Source organism: Mytilus californianus, unplaced genomic scaffold, assembly GCF_021869535.1.
Source record: "Mytilus californianus isolate M0D057914Y unplaced genomic scaffold, xbMytCali1.0.p SCAF_13, whole genome shotgun sequence".
NCBI classification, from domain to species: Eukaryota; Metazoa; Mollusca; class Bivalvia; order Mytilida; family Mytilidae; genus Mytilus; species Mytilus californianus.
Window position 1 is genome coordinate 1,236,507 of NW_026262615.1, and position 21,965 is coordinate 1,258,471.

Consider the following 21,965-nt stretch of genomic DNA (forward strand, 5'->3'; position numbering starts at 1 on the left):
AACTGTATATAAAGGTCAACCTTGGGACTAATAAAAACTGACCTTACAAGGCAGGTGACTTTTGAATTGAGGTTCAAAATTTATAAGTATTCATTTCTACAATTGGACAAGAAATGGGTGACCTGACAAGTTAGGTTTTTGCTTAATAGAGACGACCTTTATAGAAGGTTTTGACTATGTTGATTCTAAAAAGTTCAAAGTAAGGCCACCCTTAACAAATTCTTTGTTTGATGTTGCCTACCAATCAGAGCCTGAAAAAACCTTAAAAAAAAAATTTGAAACAATTTATGTCATAAATTTTTTCTGGTAGGCTGCTTTTTAGGTGGGTAAATAGGCAACATCAAACAATTCTAATTTTATTTTTGGCCTAAGTAGGATTTTTTTATAATACAAAATGGACAACGAAACTGATTCATAACAGGTTCTACAGTACATGTAGTATGCATTAGAATGGTACACTGTATTTCAGAAGAGACAGTGTACTAACTATTTTCAAATATCTCGATGGGAACAGATTTAAAAAAGCCATAATTTCCCTATAATCTTAGCACAACTTTTATGATACATGTACATTCCATAAGAACATCTTTTTAGATAGTACGAGGATACATTGTACAACACCATTGTGCTATAATGGCCTTGGGAGAACACTTGCATATCAAATTCTTTAAGGATGGCCATGTCCCCATTTTAAAATTATTTTCTTTCATTTATACTTTTTTTGCCCATCGCATTAAGGAAGTAATAGAACTATGCCTTAGGAAATTCTCTTATTACACATGTATACATGTATATTTTTCTGGACTAATCATGGTGGTTGCACAATTATGTATGGGAGTATCCCGTTGTTTAAGTCTGACAATTTTACTGGTTCTATTATGTATATTATAATAGTGGTAATCCTTTACAAGTAAGAAAGATGCCAGGGCAGTTAATTTTTCTAAGTTAATAGCATTAAAGAGACGGAATTCAAATAGAATAAGAAGTGTCAAAATTGTAGAATAGACTATATAAAAACTTTAAACCTTGTGCTTTTTCGCCATGAGATTTAAATTTAATTCAACATCAATTTAATACTCTGATGACATTTAAATGTCCAATGTAATTAGCATCTAAATATTTGAACATTATATAAAGATAAAAACATGTGAAACACGTAGATGATTTCCATGGAGTAAAAAGGGTATGTAATGAAATAGTTTTACAAAGATCAAATATAATTGAAAACACTATAATTGAGAGAGAATCAAAATATATGTGAAATTGGGAGTGTGTCAGATATTCTCGTGAGAATCCTGGGAAACCATCGTTGATTCATTGATTGGATAAGAAGTGACGTAGACGGCATTACACTACGTTGTCTTATTGTGTAGATTGGCTCAATAGATATTTTCTATTTTCTAATTTATTTCCGCAAGGAATAATTACTGGATTTAGACTGTAAAAGGATAATTCTAATTTGTGGTAAGTTCAATATTGTTTCCATCCTTTGTGGAATATTGTCAGTTGCTTTCCATCATTGTTCAATGACCAATACATTAATTGGATTCTTACTATTTCTTAATTAAATACCTCATTGTATAATGTAAATCCCTAAAATGATTCAAATTGAATACTGGCATCAGTACGTATGTCTACCTCTAATTGATTTGTTTTCAGCAGCAGTGGTCTTGAATGAATTCTTAGTGATAATTAGACCACATAAAATTATATATATAATATAGGTGTGATTTAGGGAATGACTTCAAGTGGACCCAGAAAATTGGTTGGGTCAAGGAGTGAAATATGGGCTGTTAATATAACTTACATCTTTTATTCATTTTATGCATTACTAACATTTTAAGTATATTTTTAGAGGAAGATTTAGGTGGTGGGGATATCAGTGGGCATGGGCACACTAATGAAGCTACATATATCATATAGAATTTTTGCTAGTATCACTCCTTACTTTGGTTTGCCAGCCCCCCCCTTTTTCAAAATCCTGGATCCACACCAGATTTTGTTTGTGGGTTGTGGTATGAATAATTGATATCTGTTCTGTCTTTTATTGAATAATACGTATTAACTGAATTTTTTTTAATGATGTTATTTTTTGATGTAATTTTTCTTTTTCTTTATGTCAAACAAAATTGACAGGAACTGCTTAAGTGCTGAAATGAGTTTGTAAATTAAAAAAACAAATTCTAAAACAGAAAAATAGACACTGTTCATTAACCCACTGCTACATCTGGTATGAAAAAAGATATAATTAACATAGTAAATTACAGAAGATAATTTAATAGGAAATAACTAGTCCATATTTGTCTGGTAACTTCCTAGAATTGACAAGTTAGATCTGACTGCCTACAGGGAAAACATAATTATAGTTGGTATATTTAATTACTTCAGAAACCGTCTATCTCTATATCCCAATCTATCTTCACTGTCGATCGTTATTGTTTAACTGTCAATTAAAGCCCATCATTGTCCAAAAGTAAATATTTTTCAAAAAGTAGAAAAAAAATAAGATGCAGTCTGGGAGAATATTTAAAAAAAGAAGTTTAGAATTGTTATAATTGACAAGTTTTAAATTACTTGGGGAAACCATACTGTTTTTTGGATGTAACACAGATGGATATATTCTGAATGGATCAATTATATTATGGTAATATTTTTGTTAATTTGAAGTCACAAAACATTCACATCTTTTCAGTTGGTTTTTGATTAAAGACATAATTTAGTGGATACGGAATGAAAATTTTGTATGGAGATCCGCAATCTATTGTACCAAAAAAAACCCCCAAAAAATGTACACCAAAAAATTGTGCTTTTTCATATTGTTACTCCATTTCGAGCTTACAGTAATTGAGTAATATAAATTAAATTAATGAATGAGAATTTAAAAAAAAATCTTTTAAGAATCAAAGTTAAATTGCAGAATAAATAATAACTTTATTGCAAAACATGAAACCCTGGCCGGTTAAAATGCAAACATAGTACATTGTATACACAAGTAATAAAAGGAATATGAATATTTACTATGTCTGAAAATGTAAAATATATTTGGCAAATTGCCCTTGCTGCAGAAAAGGAGAAAAGCTCCTTAAACCTTATTTGTCTTCTTCTTCCTAAAGCTCCTTCAAAAATTTGTATATATATTTTCTGACATTTATTGTATGAGCTATCCACAGAGACCATAGGACCAGAAAATGAACTCTTACAGTTCACAGAACAGTCATCCAAAACTATAGATACAAATGAAAAAAACAAATATGCTGATCACTATCTGAAATTATTCAAAAATTTACTTTTCCTGAAACAAAAGTGCATGTGAAACGTAATTTGATATTTAAGCGTCACACCACTTAATAATTAACAGTCCATTGATGGATTCATATGAATTAACTTTAATGGCCAATTTGTAGTGTGCATATGCCCTATAAATTAGTAACGGCAGATACCCCTTTCATACTCATCCATTAATCACACAGATGGAAACTAAAATCTGTATTCATCTGACAAACAAAACAATGATTTACAATAAAGATGATTAATTAAATGTGCTCAGTTACTATTATTATAATTGAAAATTTTATGATTAAAAGACAATTGGAGTAATGAACGAGATATGGTTTGTTAATAGATTTATTGCATGTATAATATTAGACCAGGGGAGGTACAAGAAGAGTTCAAGGGAGATAACTAGGGGAGGTATAAGTAGAGTTCAAAGGAGATAACTCTGTATGGAGTAATGAATGAGATATGGTTTGTTAATAGATTTATTGCATGTAGGGGGGGGGGGGGGGGTACAAGTAGAGTTCAAGGGAGATAACTCTGTAATGGTTATCCCATGAGGATGCAGTGTGTCAGTGGAAGATCACCCGATGGCCGGAGGCTGGAGGATGATGTTACACTGACACACTAAGTCCGAGTGTGATAAATATTATACATCCCAGCTCTTCTAGACTATATGAAAAAACATTTATGCTTTATAACTTTGTGAAAAAACATTTACGCCTCATAACTATATGAAAAAACATTTACGCTTCATAACATCTAGTTCAGAATGCCATACAATAATTATAATATATTTTAGTATATACCCTTTATAAATGAGCCCCGGATACAATGTTTAAATATGTTCAATCAACAGTGAGTTGGAGGCAGTTGTCCTGGTGTATGGGTATGAAACGTGGCTTCATATGAAGGTTAAGGTCTTGAGTTTGATTCCCGCATAGACACTGGAAATTTAGTTGATTTGTTCTACATAAATTTTGAAAGTAAGTCTTTATTCAGCATAAATATTTCTAAGTTTTATTGTGTGTTCGACGTTCCTGCCAAAATGTTACAGAACAAACGAAAGCATGCAAACTCAAGGTAGGGTGTTCTGGTAGGGGTGATCTGACTCAGATCATCCATGTTAGAATAAAGGAGTGGTAATGTTAGTATGGAGTAATGAATGAGATATGGTTTGTTAATAGATTTATTGCATGTATAATATTTGAGCAGGGGGATACAAGTAGAGTTCAAGGGAGATAACCAGGGGAGGAACACACAGAGTTCAAGGGAGGTAACTGTATGGAGTAATGAATGAGAGATGGTTAATGTTAATAGATTTATTGCATGTATAATATTAGACCAGGGGTACAAGTAGAGTTCAAGGGAGATAACTTTGTATGGATGAAGGTCAAACAAGTTCTTTAATATATTGTATGACAGATTTTAATCTTACAAAGTAATTTATATTTACTTTATGTGTTCCTCAATATTCCAGACAGACATTAATAGGGAAAACTTTAAAATGTGATTACAAAAAAGGTTTTATACATTAATTTAAACTTAATTTTTGCATACATTTGCAATTCAAAACTTTTAAATACATGTATATAGTTAAATTTGACATTGAGTGGAAAAAGAAAACTCTTGTATGATTTTGCTTTCAGACGTGATGAGCTCTGATAGAGGTTATTACCCCTAACTTGAGTAATACACCATCACTGGTCCTATTTAGCAGTCACAAATACACAGAAGACCTATGATACTAAGCGTGGGGATTGATTGGGAAAGGTAACAGGTCCTTTTAAAGTGTACCTGGATAAATATTAACATTCATTTGGAAAAAGGAAAATGATGTATTGTAAAATCTGTAAAAGATGCACATGTATTTTATGTATATCCATATATAACATGCATAATGTCGTTAAAAAATGCAACTTGTGTCAAGAGAAAGAATGTGTAGTGGTGCATGACCTTGTCCTTTGGTTATCTGAACTTGCAATGGGAAGTTTAAATTAATAATAAGATTTTAAAACCATAAAACACATTTTATTTGTAAAGGTTGACTCAAAATTCTTTTGTCACCTATAGAACTTACTTTGGCTTGTCACATCTATCAAAGAAATTGTCCAATTATCAACTTGTCTCAATTTCACCCATACTTATAGCATTAACATGATTAACACATTATTTCAACATTGTCAGGTTTGTAAAAGACGCCCACATTTAACTGGAATTAAAATATGTTGAACAATTTTGACATGCTGTTAAAATATAGAAGTGACACTGTAGCCATAGAAGTCCCTTTGCAATGCAGTTTTTGTCGATTTCATTGTGTCAAATTATTGATCGTTACATAAGGATAATATGGTCTTTAGTATTGTGTAATCAGCTTACGGTGAAAGTCTCCCACCAGAGGGTAGTTAAGTGTCTTAAAATTCAAATGCTTTTTTTTTTTAATATTGTCATTGAATAAGTTAATAATGTCTTTTTGTATATTTTCCTTCATAGTGCATGACTACAAGGGCATAGGATAGAAAAGAAAGGGCTGAGGGGAGCTGGGCCCCCCTCTTTTTTGGGCTAGCTTAGACCACTAGCTAATATTATATTGTAATGCCTGGCTCCTCCAAATCACGGTGGATAACTAATTATGAATACAGCTATACATTTATAAAATGTGTTTAAACTGTTTTCAATAGGAAACATGTAAAGCATTCATAAATTATTCAAAGTAAACTGTTCACATTGAAAAAGAACCTGCAAGCAGGCTTCAAATTTAAAGAAAAAGTGTCATAGATTTATTGATTTTGCCTTACACAATCTTCAAGTTACCAAAAGCCATACATGCCAAACAAGAATTATAATTAAAATTGCCCCAAGGAAATTGATTTTTCACCCTAAATTTTATCGTATTTGTCAATTTTGTGTTTGCAGCATGACCATATTTGGCACATTAATCGATACAGAATTGTTTGTCTTGAGAATTATTGGCTAAACTGTGATAATGAATATTCATGAATGTAAATATGTGAGAGTCAATAAACAATGGCTTATTAAGTACATGAAATGTGATGGGTATGTAGATACACTGAAGATTTACTGAGCTGTATGTCATTAATACAGTTTGTACATGTCACATAGGAATTTTTTGTGCATATATTTTGGATAACATCTTGACGGTATATTATTGTTCAGGTGGTGTTGTTATTTAAGGTCAGTAATGTTTATATTTCTTTTATGAATGAAACCATCTTCTTAGAAAATATTTTTCCTAAATGTTAAAAAAATTTATACAAAAAATTGAAATAAAAATTTGCCACCACAAATTTGTAGAGTTCACATTTTTAGGGCTAAATTAAAAAAGATCTGAATTAGTTAATACACTTTGTATTTTTCAGAACATTCAAAATGTTGATATGGATGAATGGTTTTATAAATTGATGTATATATAACTGCTAAGTCAGCATCAAAATGTAGCAAACACTTTTGACTTAATTTTTGTAAATATAAAACCACTGGGCTGAAGTTTTTTAACAGCCCCGTATTATATTGTGAGATTAGCTTTGAGTTTAAATCTTCATTTGAATATTGAATTTAAATGTAAATTTATTTTAAGATTAGATTACAAGCTAGTGAGTGAGTGTTTCATTGATTTATACCCACATCTCATTCTATTCATGTTTAAATGCATCCACAAATCTCAAAAGTGACTTTATTATAGAAACACACAAATACATGTAGGAGCCTGTAATTCAGTAGTTGTCGTTGGTCGCTATCTCTCATATTTATATTTTGATTACTGTTTCGTAAATAAATCAGACTTGGTTTTTTTGTATGAATTGTTTTACTTTTTATAATTTGGGGTCTTTTATAGCTTACTATATGGTATGGGTTTTGCTCATTGTTGAAGGCCGTACGGTGACTTATCATGACTTACATTGATGTCATTTGATCTCTGGTGGAATACAAGTTCAGTCTCATTGGCAATCATTCCACATCTCCTTATTTTTTATATATAACATACAGAATTTATGCATGTATTTGTAACATACAGTAATTGACAAAAATCATTTGGAAGAAATAATTCAGAAAAATCAAATGTTGCTTTAACAATGACAATATAAGAAAAAAAAAAAAAACATTATTGTTGTTTTCATCTCAAAATAAATTTACATTTAAATTCAATATTCAAATGAGAATTTAAACTCTAAACTAATCTCACATAGTCCAGGGCTGTTAAAAAGCAAAGGAACATAACATTTTTGTTGTTTTCATCTCAAAGTCACAAAGAGATTTTCAAATCGAAGCAAAAACCAGCACCACACTGCAAGTTCACGACAATCTGTATCACTGGTTTGAATGTAATTATTTGATAGACATTCAATGCCCATGCTATAATCTCCGCATTCACCGCTGTAATCGGGGGGAGTTCAGACGAGACATAGACAGGCAAAGAAATGTAACTGAATATTGTCATGAATTGCCGGACATCTCACCGTAATGTACAGAAACAATACAAAACTGCCTGAAACTTTTCTTTTATTTATATCTATACAACCATGAGGCACATCAAGAATTATGACTTGGTATAATATAATTCAGTGTTAATACCTGCCTGTGACACTTTCACATGTCCAGCTGGTAACCTCACTGGTATAATATAATTCAGTGTTAATACCTGACTGTGACACTTTCACATGTCCAGCTGGTAGCCTCACTGGTATAATATAATTCAGTGTTAATACCTGACTGTGACACACTCACATGTTCAGCTGGTAGCCTCACTGGTATAATATAATTCAGTGTTAATACCTGACTGTGACACTTTCACATGTCCAGCTGGTGGCCTCACTGGTATAATATAATTCAGTGTTAATACCTGACTGTGACACTTTCACATGTCCAGCTGTTAGCCTCACTGGTATAATATAATTCAGTGTTAATACCTGACTGTGACACTTTCACATGTCCATCTGGTAGCCTCACTGGTATAATATTATTCAGTGTTAATACCTGCACGACTGTGACACTTTCACATGTCCAGCTGGTAGCCTCACTGGTATAATATAATTCAGTGTTAATACCTGCATGACTGTGACACTTTCATATGTCCAGCTGGTGGCCTCACTGGTATAATATAATTCAGTGTTAATACCTGACTGTGACACACTCACATGTTCAGCTGGTAGCCTCACTGGTATAATATAATTCAGTGTTAATACCTGACTGTGACACTTTCACATGTTCAACTGGTAGCCTTACTGGTATAATATAATTCAGTGTTAATACCTGACTGTGACACTTTCACATGTCCAGCTGGTAGCCTCACTGGTATAATATAATTCAGTGTTAATACCTGCATGACTGTGACACTTTCACATGTCCAGCTGGTGGCCTCACTGGTATAATATAATTCAGTGTTAATACCTGACTGTGACACACTCACATGTTCAGCTGGTAGCCTCACTGGTATAATATAATTCAGTGTTAATACCTGACTGTGACACTTTCACATGTTCAGCTGGTAGCCTTACTGGTATAATATAATTCAGTGTTAATACTTGACTGTGACACTTTCACATGTTCAGCTGGGAGCCTCACTGGTATAATATAATTCAGTGTTAATACTTGACTGTGACACTTTCACATGTTCAGCTGGGAGCCTCACTGGTATAATATAATTCAGTGTTAATACCTGACTGGGACACTTTTTCATGTTCAACTGGGAGCCTCACTGGTATAATATAATTCAGTGTTAATACCTGACTGTGACACTTTCACATGTCCAGCTGCTAGCCTCACTGGTATTATATAATTCAGTGTTAATACCTGACTGTGACACTTTCACATGTTCAGCTGCTAGCTTCACTGGTATAATATAATTCAGTGTTAATACCTGACTGTGACTCTTTCACATGTACAGCTGGTAGCCTCACTGGTATAATATAATTCAGTGTTAATACCTGACTGTGACACACTCACATGTCCAGCTGCTAGCCTCACTGGTATTATATAATTCAGTGTTAATACCTGACTGTGACACTTTCACATGTTCAGCTGGGAGCCTCACTGGTATAATATAATTCAGTGTTAATATCTGACTGGGACACTTTTTCATGTTCAGCTGGGAGCCTCACTGGTATAATATAATTCAGTGTTAATACCTGACTGGGACACTTTCACATGCCCAGCTGGTAGCCTCACTGGTATAATATTCACAGTATTATAGACACTGTAATTTAATTATATTTATGTTTAATCACTGAACCAGAAGTTTATCAGATTGAAGAAACAATACATACAAAAATATTCAATTTAAAAGCCTAATATTGATGATCCTGCACTTTAGTTTTGACTCAAGGTTTTCCTATTATATAATTAATGACAATGTAATAGAAGTAATTATATGATACACAATTGTTGACAATACAGCTGATTAAACAATAACATGATAACAGGGTTTACTCATCCAGGAGTGCTTTGACCGGAAGTTTACATGTAATCGTCCTTATACGGAATGTTTGATTAAATAAGTATATATAATCCTCTGAAGTGTCTATTGATTTTTTAGTGTATTGAAGAATTTAAGGTCCTTTATCTCGTAGATATACAATGTAAAAAACAAATAATTCTTGTTTTTATAACAACTCCATTATCAGAGTCTTAAAAAAGGAAAGTAAATTTAAATGCTAGATTAACTTATTAACCCTTCAGAGATCCCCAGGTTATCTCAGGTATGCCTTTATTTACCTGGATTTTGTTAACCAGGTGTATTAATCATCTTTACCTCTCTGACATTTTAGCGTTATTGTGTGAACAATGCATTTTTAAGTATAGGACGGATAATTAGTAAACCTAAGAAGTAAGTTAAGAATTGAAAATTTCAGCTCCTATCAGAATTTCTTATGAATAGTACATGTATTAAGTAGATATATAGAAAAGTACTGATGGAGAAGATACTTTGTGATAATTATACAGTACAAGTACTTATAACTCAAATTATGTGTTTAGCAGTATAATTGTAAGGATGTTTGTGTGCTCTTAAAACCATTTGAACTCAACCACATTTTAATGCTAATGTCAAGTCAGTGACTCAAGATTCTGAGACTGACCATTGTGTCTATAAAATATGACCCCAAAGCTCATTTCTGTGTTTTTTTCTATAGAATTTCCCCATTATTTTAATCTAATTGTTCTTAAATAATCTAACAAGTTATTGTTATTATGAACACATCTTACATTGGAAGCGGTTTATTTATGATACCTCTAGGAAAACACATTTAGTAAAGGGAGATAATCTGAAATAAAAAAAATCAATTTAATACATTTCTTTATTGTAAATACTAATAAAACTATAGCGAGAGCATATGACAAAACATAAACATAAAACAACATCAATATAAAAAATGTAAGTAAATATTTCCAGATTCTCCTGCCCCCATTCTACATATAAAGAAATCCTCGATCTTGATATCTATATCATTAACGGAAAGCTTAATACTAAAATATATGATAAAAGAGATGATTTTTCATTTCCTATCGTTAATTATCCATTTTTAGATGGTGACGTCCCCTTGTCACCATCTTACGGTGTTTATATATCTCAACTTGTACGATTCGCTCGTGTATGTAACAATGTTTTAGATTTTAACGAGAGAAATTTATGTATTACTGAAAAATTAATACACCAGGGTTTTCGATATCACAAACTAGTCAAAACATTTACTAAATTTTATCATCGGTATAAGGACATCATTTGTAAATATAGCTCAACATGCAGACTTCTTATACGTTCAGGTATTTCACATCCAATTTTTTATGGAAATATTCTTTATAAAGCACAAAAATGTCAGTATTCACCTCTGAAGCTCACAAAACCTTTAAATAGACTTATTAAAAAGGGATATAGTTACGATACTGTTGTCAGGTCATTAAAGATTGCATATTTTGGCGTTAATATTGATTCACTTATAGGGTCTTTGCATTGGCACTAAACACATTTATTTAAAAACCAGTTGTTGGCATGACACGGGTTATGTTCTTCTCATATATGTTATGATGGTATGATACTAAACCCCTAACGGGAAGGATTGTGCCTGATATTCATATGATGAAGACATAATCTTTCAATCAGTTTAATTGAAGTCTGGAGCTGGCATGTCAGTTAACTGCTAGTAGTCTGTTGTTATTTATGTATTATTGTCATTTTGTTTATTTTCTTTGGTTACATCTTCTGACATCAGACTCGGACTTCTCTTGAACTGAATTTTAATGTGCGTATTGTTATGCGTTTACTTTTCTACATTGGCTAGAGGTATAGGGGAGGGTTGAGATCTCATAAACATGTTTAACCCCGCCGCATTTTTGCGCCTGTCCCAAGTCAGGAGCCTCTAGCCTTTGTTAGTCTTGTATTATTTTTAATTTTAGTTTCTTGTGTACAATTTGGAGTTTAGTATGGCGTTCATTATCACTGAACTAGTACATATATTTTTTATGGGGCCAGCTGAAGGACGCCTCCGGGTGCGGGAATTTCTCGCTGCATTGAAGACCTGTTGGTGACCTTCTGCTGTTGTCTGTTCTATGGTCGGGTTGTTGTCTCTTTGACACATTCCCCATTTCCATTCTCAATTTTATCTATTGACAATATCTGTAAAACAGAAAATTGGTGTCTTTGCCTTCAAAGAACAACTTGAATTCAAATGTATGTCATATGTGATACTAGTTCTGTCTGTGATGAAATCAATTGAGTATTTGTTCAATCAAAGTCCTTGGTTGCATGTTTTGCATCTTTCTTTAATAGTGATGGCATTATATTTGGGGTTTATGATTTGTGAAGTTAAGTCACTTAGTGCATAGTTTGATAGGCACTGCTAAGATAAGTGCACTGCAAAAATATGATACTTATACAGTGAAAAATAGTGTGCATTGACAGGCACTGCTAGTGCTAAGATAAGTGCACTGTAAAAATCTGATACTTCTACAATAAAAAAGTGTTTGTGTTGATGGGCACTGCTAAGATAAGTACACTGCAAAAAATTTGATACTTGTACAGTGAAAAAAGTGTGCATTGACAGGCACTGTTAAGATAAGTGCACTGCAAAAAATTGATACTTATACAGTGAAAAATAATGTGCATTGACAGGCGCGGTTAAGATAAGTGCACTGCAAAATTTTGATACTTGGTGTGCATTGACGAACTGCTAAGATAAACTGTGACTAGTACACTGAAAAAAAAATGGTAATTATACAGTGAAAATAGTGTGCATTGACAAGCACTTCTAAGATAAGTGCACTTCAAAAAATTGATACTTATACAATAAAAAATGATGTGTGTTGACAAGCACTGCTAAGATAAGATAAGTACATTGCAAAAAATTGATGTTTATACGATAAAAAATAGTGGGCACTGTTAGGCACTGCTATGATAAGTCCACTAAAAAAAAATGGATACTAATATTGTGAAAAATAGTATTCTTGCAATGGTATTGAAGTAGTACTGAATTGTAATGGTAGTGTGTAGTGTCTAATAACATATGAGCTGTGTCAGATAGAAATTGAGCTTATGCAAATTAATATCAATACATCTGTTAACCTATTTTGGGTTGAAAAAATCTACAGAAAGTCGAACTTTGAAAATTGAGTTGTAACAAGAACCCTACAAACCTGACCAAAATTCATCTTTTATTTCGTATTTGAATGTTCCAAAATCAATCAAAGGATATACATGAACATGTATACATGCACTTGCATAAGGTCGATTTCTATCACACACAGCTCATATATAAGTAACCTTTCTCTTGAACTGAATTTTAATGTGCGTATTGTTATGCGTTTACTTTTCTACATTGGCTAGAGGTATAGGGGGAGGGTTGAGATCTCATAAACATGTTTAACCCCGCTGCATTTTTGCGCCAGTCCCAAGTCAGGAGCCTCAGGCCTTTGTTAGTCTTGTATTATTTTTAATTTTAGTTTCTTGTGTACAATTTGGAGTTTAGTATGGCGTTCATTATCACTGAACTAGTATATATATTTGTTTAGGGGCCAGCTGAAGGACGCCTCCGGGTGTGGGAATTTCTCGCTACATTGAAGACCTGTTGGTGACCTTCTGCTGTTGTCTGTTCTATGGTCGGGTTGTTGTCTCTTTGACACATTCCCCATTTCCATTCTCAATTTTATTTCAAGTTTTCCATTTTGTTGTCAGTTACGATATTAGATTTATTCTATTTTCAGATTAATAAACAACATTTAAAAAGAAGATAGAAGCGATATTAAAAAAGAAAATGAAGACATTAGTTACAGTGTTATTTTTTGTTGCTTTTTTATCCGTGATACAATGTGCGGATCGTAAGTATTGTCATTTATTTGCATTTTACTTTTATAAGTGCAAAGCTTCAAAATTGGTGACAAAGTTAAAGTTTTAAACTGTTTTTCAAACTTAACAACACAATATAAAGGTGAACATGATTCTTTCCTGTTAACTTTATATGGCACTCGTGAGCTAATGCGATATAAAAATCTACTCTGAACAATATTCATGCAGTAACTATATCATTACTCCTTTTTGATAATTCACACTCCTATCTATAAAAAATCAGAAGATGTGGTATGATTGCTAATAAAACAACTATCCACCAGAGACCAAATTACGAAAATTTTAGCAAATTTAGAATCTTAATTTTCAAGACAGCCCCTAGCAAGGTGTTTGAAAGGAATTCATTGTCAGATGTTGATCCAACCACATCTTTTTTTTTTATCCATTGTTAAACGATTATAATAATAAATGCATGCAAAGTGTACTGAGAAAGTGTTGATTATTTTAGCTGAGATGCCACCACAGATCACAAGTCCATTCCAAGATTCATATTATATGAAAGAAGAGGATGATACACCTAAAATGTTCAAATGTAGTTCTACAGGAAATCCTCCACCAAAGTAAGTTTTAAGGTTTATGTCTACAGGCATCCTTGCAACAAAGTAAGTTTAAATATATAAATATAAAGAAAAAAATATCCACTACAGTCCATTTGGTGAAAATCCTCTGTAACTTAAAAAATTTCGTCAAAATTCCTAATTTTTAACCAAATTTTTTTCAAAGCAGCACAGTAGCCTCTGTTTTATTTAATGACATTGCAAAGATCTCATCTAAATATGAAACATATATCAAAATCATAAAAATGACATTAGAATGGGAAATAATGTATTGACTCCTTTATGGAATATTTATGAAACAAACTTAACAATGGGGTTAACATGTCATTTACATCTAGTCGAAAATAATTAAATGTTTAGTTAGAAATTGTTCTGTTATATGTTGAATGACATACTGTTCAGAGTTCCAGGCTGTAATCTTAGTAATTTTATATTCATTCTTAGTAGAAAATACAAGTACATTTTATGTGTTATACAATCAATGGCAACCACTCTGTATCAGCCATCTGTGATTATATCGATATCAGTTACTGTTGCATAGGCATTATCAAAACCTGAATCTCTATGACACCTGTAAAACAATTTGTACAGACACATATTTTATTCCATACAGAAAAACGTGTACTTTATCAATATTACTTGACTTTGAATTGTGTTATACAATCAGTCAAACATGTACTACTTGTATCCTACGGACAATTAATAACCCTGTCAGGGTTGCAACGCACCCAGGAAAACAGGAAAAAGCCGGGAATTTTATTGGAGGTGCTTTGACTGGGAAAAGTCCAGGAAAAAACGAAAAAATCCAGCGAAAATCCTTGAAAGTTAAAAAACCAGAAGTTTTAAAACAAATTGAATTACCTACCTCCCCTGTGCTCATTGATTCGTTCCTTGAAAATTGGTATCCATATGTTAAACAGGTATTCCTGAGCGCATTTCGTGGGAAGATACGAATGTGGCGACTTGATAGAGGTTAATCCTGGTCTCGATTATGCTTGATGCAAATGGTCTTGAAATGTTTTTCAATGTTATTTGACAATCTTAATTTTAATCACGATGCAAGAACCGCTATCCTTGAAAACTACTGATAATCCTGGAAAAACCCTTGAATTTTATGTCTGAAAAAGGGTTGCAACCCTGCCTTGTACAAAAGAAGGAAGACTACACGATATAAAAAAAAGATTAAGGAGAATAAGCAAGAGAGGATGTCCACCACTCTCCCCACAAGGAGGGTAGGAGAAACAGAATTCATTCACCACCGGAGTTAGTAGAAGTCAACACCCAAACTATATACAGTCACAGACCAGTGTGACATTGTGAACTTTTGAACATTCTCAAACTCATATTTATGTAACAAATTTTTATTTTAATACAACTTCGTTTTATACCATGTCATGTGAAAAACATCTATTTTAGGCATATAATAAAGTGAATATATATTATCACACACACACACACACCGTATGAACCTTCAACGTGGTGTCTCTAGTTGATAAAGGTGCAGTATTGAAAAAGCCATTTAATATTCTATATTTATTGCAGATATGAATGGTATAAAGATGGTCAAGTGTTACAGCCCAGCCTACAGATAGGTGTGAACAAGGACACAGGAGAACTGACTATAACCAAACCAATGGTAGCTGACTTTGGAACCTATCAGTGTTTTGCTTCGAATTCACATGGTACAGCAATGTCTGCACCATTCAAAGTTGAAAGAGCAAGTAAGGTTTTACTCTTACTAAAAGATGCCTGCGAAATCGCGGTACAATTGGGCAAGTGTTGAAACAAAGAGTTTTAAAATTTCGCGGGCAGTATGTTGACTGAGCATGCGCGACAGCGTATAAGACACAGAAATCGATAACGGTCTCCGAATTTGGATATTTTCTTAAAAATTGGTTTTTTTTGTGGAAAAATGATTGTTTCAAAGACAGATTTAGGAAGTACAAAACACTACAATTATACGTCATATCACAAATATTTCGGACTTTGTATGGTTTCAGAGGAGTTGTGGCTCAATGAAATCGGTCTCTTCTTTTAGTAGTATAGATTATACTATAATTCTTATATCATTTGCATATCTACAAATACATGAATTGGTGTGGTCCATTAGGTTTTTTCCCCTTGCTTTATACTGCGATAGACCATGTTGCTGAAACTATTTTCTTAACCTACATAAACACATGTTGATTTGCATTTCTACAAATATACTGGCATATAGTTGGTCTGTTTAAATTTTTTCCCTTGGTTTAGACATTGTTTTGTAACATGTTGATTTCAATATAATCTATTCATACGATACACATGCATTCGATCCTGGAGTTCAAAGTACATTTGTGTAAATCGAAATTGAAAAAAAAAACCGAAACTATTCTAATACACCAATCTTGAGTTGTTTTTTAGGAATGAATTCAACTGTTTGACCCGGGTTCAATTGGCATTAATGTCCTCATAGAACAATCAGTTCTTACTGTGATGTTACAACATAAGCATTTTACAGGAAAGTGCATGAATTCAATAGTTGTCTATGTATAACAAAAAAATATAAATCATTAGAGTTTGGAAAAATGTATATAATCATGATACATGAATGATTGTGATGCATTAATGTCATTGTAAAACATAAAATCTTTTGAATGAAAACTCTCATCCTGTTACTTGTGCGCTCCAAATTTGTATAATATTTCATAAAAAGGAGTTTTTGAGGTATTTGTTGTTACATTTTAAATTCTTTTGCATTAATCGAACATTTATGGAGTTCAGCAAGTCAATATGGCAACTCATTCCTTAGTTACAACATGTCAACTGTGAATTTGATGTCAAATGAAAAAATTGTTAATAAAAAGTTGCAAATGTTTGCTAGAAGAATTATTAGTATTAAATACATGTTTTCTAGAGGTTATTGATGTGTAAACTGAGCTGCTGACTGACAAACTTTACATAAAAGTCCTATAGATTTTTATTTAGTTTTTGAGTTAACAGGTCCAGTTTACACATCAATATACCCTAGAAAAAATGTGTTTAATCCTATGATAAATTTAATGTTTTAATTGTTTTTTTACCTTATTTGCTGCATGTACTTTTCTGACTGTCTTTTCAGCAATTATAAGCTTTATTGATACAGTAGAAAGAAGGGTAGATGCTTTTCAGAATAGGGAAACTTCCATATCTTGTACGGGTAAACCTAAATGTGTACCAGGCAATGAGTGTAAGATAGAATGGAAAGTAGGGGAAGGAACCAGTCAAACAGTGGAAGAAACTAAACGTATAGCTGTAGATAAAGAAGGTAGGTGTCTGTGTAGTCATCACATTTAAAGGAACTATAAACAGAACATTTGTCTTGCCTTCAAGAAGTCATGAAAGTGACACTTAGGCCTCAGCGTTCTCCCAAGAAATTTTTGAAGGCGCAAAAGTTTGTACTGCGTAACCCTTTTTTTTTAGCTCACCTGGCCAAATGGGCCAAGTGAGCTTTTCTCATCACTTGGCGTCCGCCCTCCGTCGTCGTCGTCCGTTAACTTTTACACAAATCTTTTCCTCTGAAACTACAGGGCCAAATTTAACCAAACTTGGCCACAATCATCATTGGGGTATCTAGTCTAAAAAATGTGTCTGACGACCCGCCTGCCAACCAACATGGCCGCCATGGCTAAAAATAGAACATAGGGGGAAAATACAGTTTTTGGCTTATATCTCTGAAACTAAAGCATTCATAGCAAATCTGACAATTGGTAAAAATGTTCATCAGGTTAAGATCTATCTGTCCTGAAATTTTCAGACAAATCAGACAACCTGTTGTTAGGTTGCTGCCCCTGAATTAGTAATTTTAAGGAAATTTTGCAGTTTTTGGTTATTATCTTGAATATTATTATAGAGATAAACTGTAAACAGCAATAATGTTCAGCCAAGTAAGATCTACAAATAAGTCAACATGACCAAAATGGTCAATTGACCCCTTAAGGAGTTATTGCCCTTTAAAGTCAATTTTTAACAAATTTTCGTAAATTTTTGTAATCTTTTACAAAAATCTTCTCCTCTCAAACTACTGAGACAAATTTAACCAAACTTGGCCACAATTATCATTAGGGTATCTAGTTTAAAAAATGTGTCCGGTGACCCCGCCTGCCAACCAACATGGCCGACATGGGTAAGAATAGAACATAGGGGTAAAATGCAGTTTTTGGCTTATATCTCTGAAACTAAAGCAAAAGTATAATGGTTGCATTATTTCATGCATCAATTGTAAACAAAAATATCAGGTGAGTGACACAGGCTCCTTGGAGCCTCTAGTTTTGAGTGAACTATTGTGATGTGAAACAATCCTTCAGAAATATATGAATTTAAAAGCTTTATGACAGGCTAGGTGTTAAATTATGTACACTATTTATAAATTATCATAATATAAAGTTTAATCAATTTACACACATATAAAACACATTGATCATGTTGATATCACAGTCCATTTATATAGTTAAAATCCAATTGAGCCTTCCAGTGCTGAACAGCTTTAGATATGTCCATGTCTGGTACATCTGGTGCATCTGCTCCTCTTAAAGATATTGTATTATCTTAAAAGAATTTTGTAATTTTTGGAATACAACTTTTTAAACCACAAGAATTAATTAAAATGAACAGCTGACCAATTTCCGCAGTTTGACATTTCGAGATCGCTTCCGTGTGTATTTTTCGCAATCATTTCTTTGGCAGGTAAGTAATGTCCAACAAAGTTATTTACTAGTGACATTATACATATGCCCCCGGATTTTCCATACCCAACTTTTGACATCAAATTGTGTATTGTCAGTTTTCCAGTGCAAGGACCAAAATCAGACATAACTGATTTATTTTTTTAAATATGACAAAGACGAATTTTATTTGCTAAGAACAAAATTTCACATTATGACCCAAACTATCGATTCACATACTGAATTTATCATAAATACTAGTTTACTTTGTGTTAAACGACTTCATTTCATAAATATTTGTAGTTGTGTATTTAAAGTTTCCACATGTTTTCATCATAATCATTGGTCGTATTAAAATAGATTTTTGTTATTGACAAATGAGAAAATTTGATATTTAATTCGGCAATTAATTAGGAAAGCCATGCGTGAAATCGTTTTGTATTTGTATTTCGTTCTTTTCCCTTAATTCTAAGACTGAACACTGAAAAAGTATCGAAGAAAAACATTTATCTATTTGATAATCTATGCAATTACATCATCTGATAAGGCAATTACAGGTAAAGGATAGACGAGTCAATCAATAATTGCGCAATTTGGAGTAATATCGATTTTCTTCTCAGCTGCGATCTTCAACTTTATTGCAAAAGTTACAAACAGTTCATAATTAAATATGAAAGTTAACACGCTGCAGGATTATCTTTTAAGGCACTGTGTGCCAATGTTAGTGCTGCAGGAACAACAAAAATATTTGGAAGGCGCTAGGGAACCACAGTTTAAGGGGAACCACTGACACAGTCAATGATATTTGGTATGCAGATGTATTAGCATTGGGACATCTGATATCTCAGAAATTATTTGGCCCTGTTCCTTCAGTCATGTTTTTGTTGTATTTTGCATAATTTACATATAATACTAAATACTTAGTATTGCCATTTTAAACTGAACATTTGCATTTTACTTTCAATATTATATACAGGAGAGACATATCTCTGTGTCAACAGTTTATATTGGGAATAAAATTAGTTGCTTGTTTTATGTTTATAGGTACCCTACATTTCCTGTATGTTGAACTTAGTGATGAATCCACAGCAGCCAATCCCTACGCATGTGGTATGAACAATGAACTAATGAAAGCATTCTACAAAGGTGGCAATGTCATTATGACAGTCCAAAAAGGTATTTAGATAAATCTTAACTTAGTCTAAACATTCTGTCAAAACTAATTTGATTGATCAATCATCTCTGCAACTTGCTCTATCAACATGATGTTAGATGATGGTTCAACATTTCAAAGTATAGGCACAGGTCAGTAATGACGTGAAATTACGCCAAAATACAAATTGTAACAAAACCTATTGATAAAATGGTATAGCTTGCTTTTGGTTTATTAGCTCATAAAAAGATTTTCGTTATAGCCCTAGCATCAGAAAATAAACTTTTAATGTTCATAAATTCTTTCACTCTGCATGCACGTTCTTACAATTGATAGGAAAACAAGCACTGGAGTGTATCATTTGACAAAACAAGTATATAGTTACAGAAATATAAGAGTAAAAGCTAGAAAGGTGAACTGTCAGATTTAAGTAATTTTTTACATGTTGTACTGTAACGAGTTTGCCTGGATTGATTTATTTGAAACTTTACATAATTGGTCTAAATAAGATACTCTAAGTTTTTTCTTTTTGAACTGTCATCCCAGATTTTATGGTATTTTAACTGTTAGATTTATGACAATTATCTTACATGTCAGAAACTAGCTATGTTATCAAATTAGATCGAATTACTACAAACTGTACCCTATGGTTGGGATTGGTTTTTGTAAACTCGTTTTAATTTGTAAAATTTTCTGATTTGTTGTAGAGTTATGGGACTTTTTACAATCATATTTACAGCATCATTTAAATGTGAAATATATCTTCATGCAAGTTTTTCTCCAAGCCATTTTTCTCACTTTTGAATATTCCATTATATTTTCCCAACAATTTCAATATGCACAAGATGGATGTATCATGCACTTTTTGTGCAGCTGTTTATCTAAATGGACTAAAAAGTTCTGAAATTACTGAATATGATAATTTATTGTAACAGAGAGGCCAGGTGAGTTGTAACATTTGTTTTGGTTTTGGACTTGTAGAGATTGGTGATGTTTTACATTATCTCACAAACATGTAGACTGGTCGGACACATATAAAATTGTCATTTACTTTAAAAAATGCTTTTGTTTAGTATTCTAATTAGTTAGTCCATTACATACAGCTGTAGTCTCCCTTAGTAGTCCCCTGTGCAACGCATTGAGGGGGACAACGAAAATCTCTGATTCCCTCAGTCTGTCTGGTCTTGTAAGCAAACTCAATTCTTGCCAGATTTTTATCAAACCTATTTCAAAGATATATATATATAATGACTCAGACAAGTTCAAAAATCAGTGCTGATCAACAATTTTAAGAGAGTTAAATCCCTTGAATATATTAGTTATATAATGGAAAATTGTTAAGTAAGCGTTCTCACTTTTTTTTTATCAACTTATATCGAAGGATACTAGCAATGTCTCAGACAGTTTATAAAATCAGTGCCAATCAACAAAAGAGTTTTTGCCCTTGGAAATATTAATTTTTATGGAAAATTGAATTGTAAGCACCCTAATGTGTGCAATTCTTGCTAGATTTTAATCAAATTTATATCAAAGGTTTATATGAGCAATGTCTCGTACAAGGCTCAAAATCAGAGCTGATGAACTTTTTTTACAAGAATTGTGGCCCTTTGAAATATTATTTATAAGGAAAATTGCATTGTAAGTGCTCTTAAGCCTATATATTTCAACTCTCCTACTTTTGGTCTTTGTTAGATACTAGTCTCACGTCTCACTGGCAACAGACCTGGGGTCAATTACATGCCAAAGTAATTACAGTGTTCCAGCTTGAATCTCAGGGCAGAAGGGTGCTAGTTGTCTGAAAGGGCACTTTAGCGTAATAACCCAGATTGTAAGGGCACTGTTGGACAGTGTATAAATTACCTTGAATATTGTTAGGCTCAGCTGGAGAACATTAGTTGTATTTAAACCATATTCAGAAATTAATGTGTTCTTGATGTTGGTTCCAGTAA

At 32.6% G+C, this 21,965-nt stretch overlaps 1 protein-coding gene across 4 annotated transcripts in view; it reads left to right on the top strand.

Moving 5' to 3' along the window:
* The window catches only part of LOC127722985 (neuroglian-like), a 54,620-nt gene that overhangs the window by 2,144 nt on the left and 30,511 nt on the right, over positions 1 to 21,965 (top strand). For 2 of the 4 annotated variants that reach the window (XM_052229390.1, XM_052229387.1), the window contains exons 1-6: positions 10,018 to 10,117; positions 13,486 to 13,599; positions 14,076 to 14,187; positions 15,727 to 15,905; positions 17,282 to 17,467; positions 19,908 to 20,039. In XM_052229390.1, coding sequence (XP_052085350.1) covers positions 13,536 to 13,599; positions 14,076 to 14,187; positions 15,727 to 15,905; positions 17,282 to 17,467; positions 19,908 to 20,039 — 673 coding nt within the window. In that variant the 5' untranslated portion in view covers positions 10,018 to 10,117; positions 13,486 to 13,535. Of the gene's footprint in view, positions 1 to 10,017; positions 10,118 to 13,485; positions 13,600 to 14,075; positions 14,188 to 15,726; positions 15,906 to 17,281; positions 17,468 to 19,907; positions 20,040 to 21,965 lie in introns of those variants that run through there. The other 2 variants (XM_052229388.1, XM_052229389.1) reach the window with 1 other exon arrangement.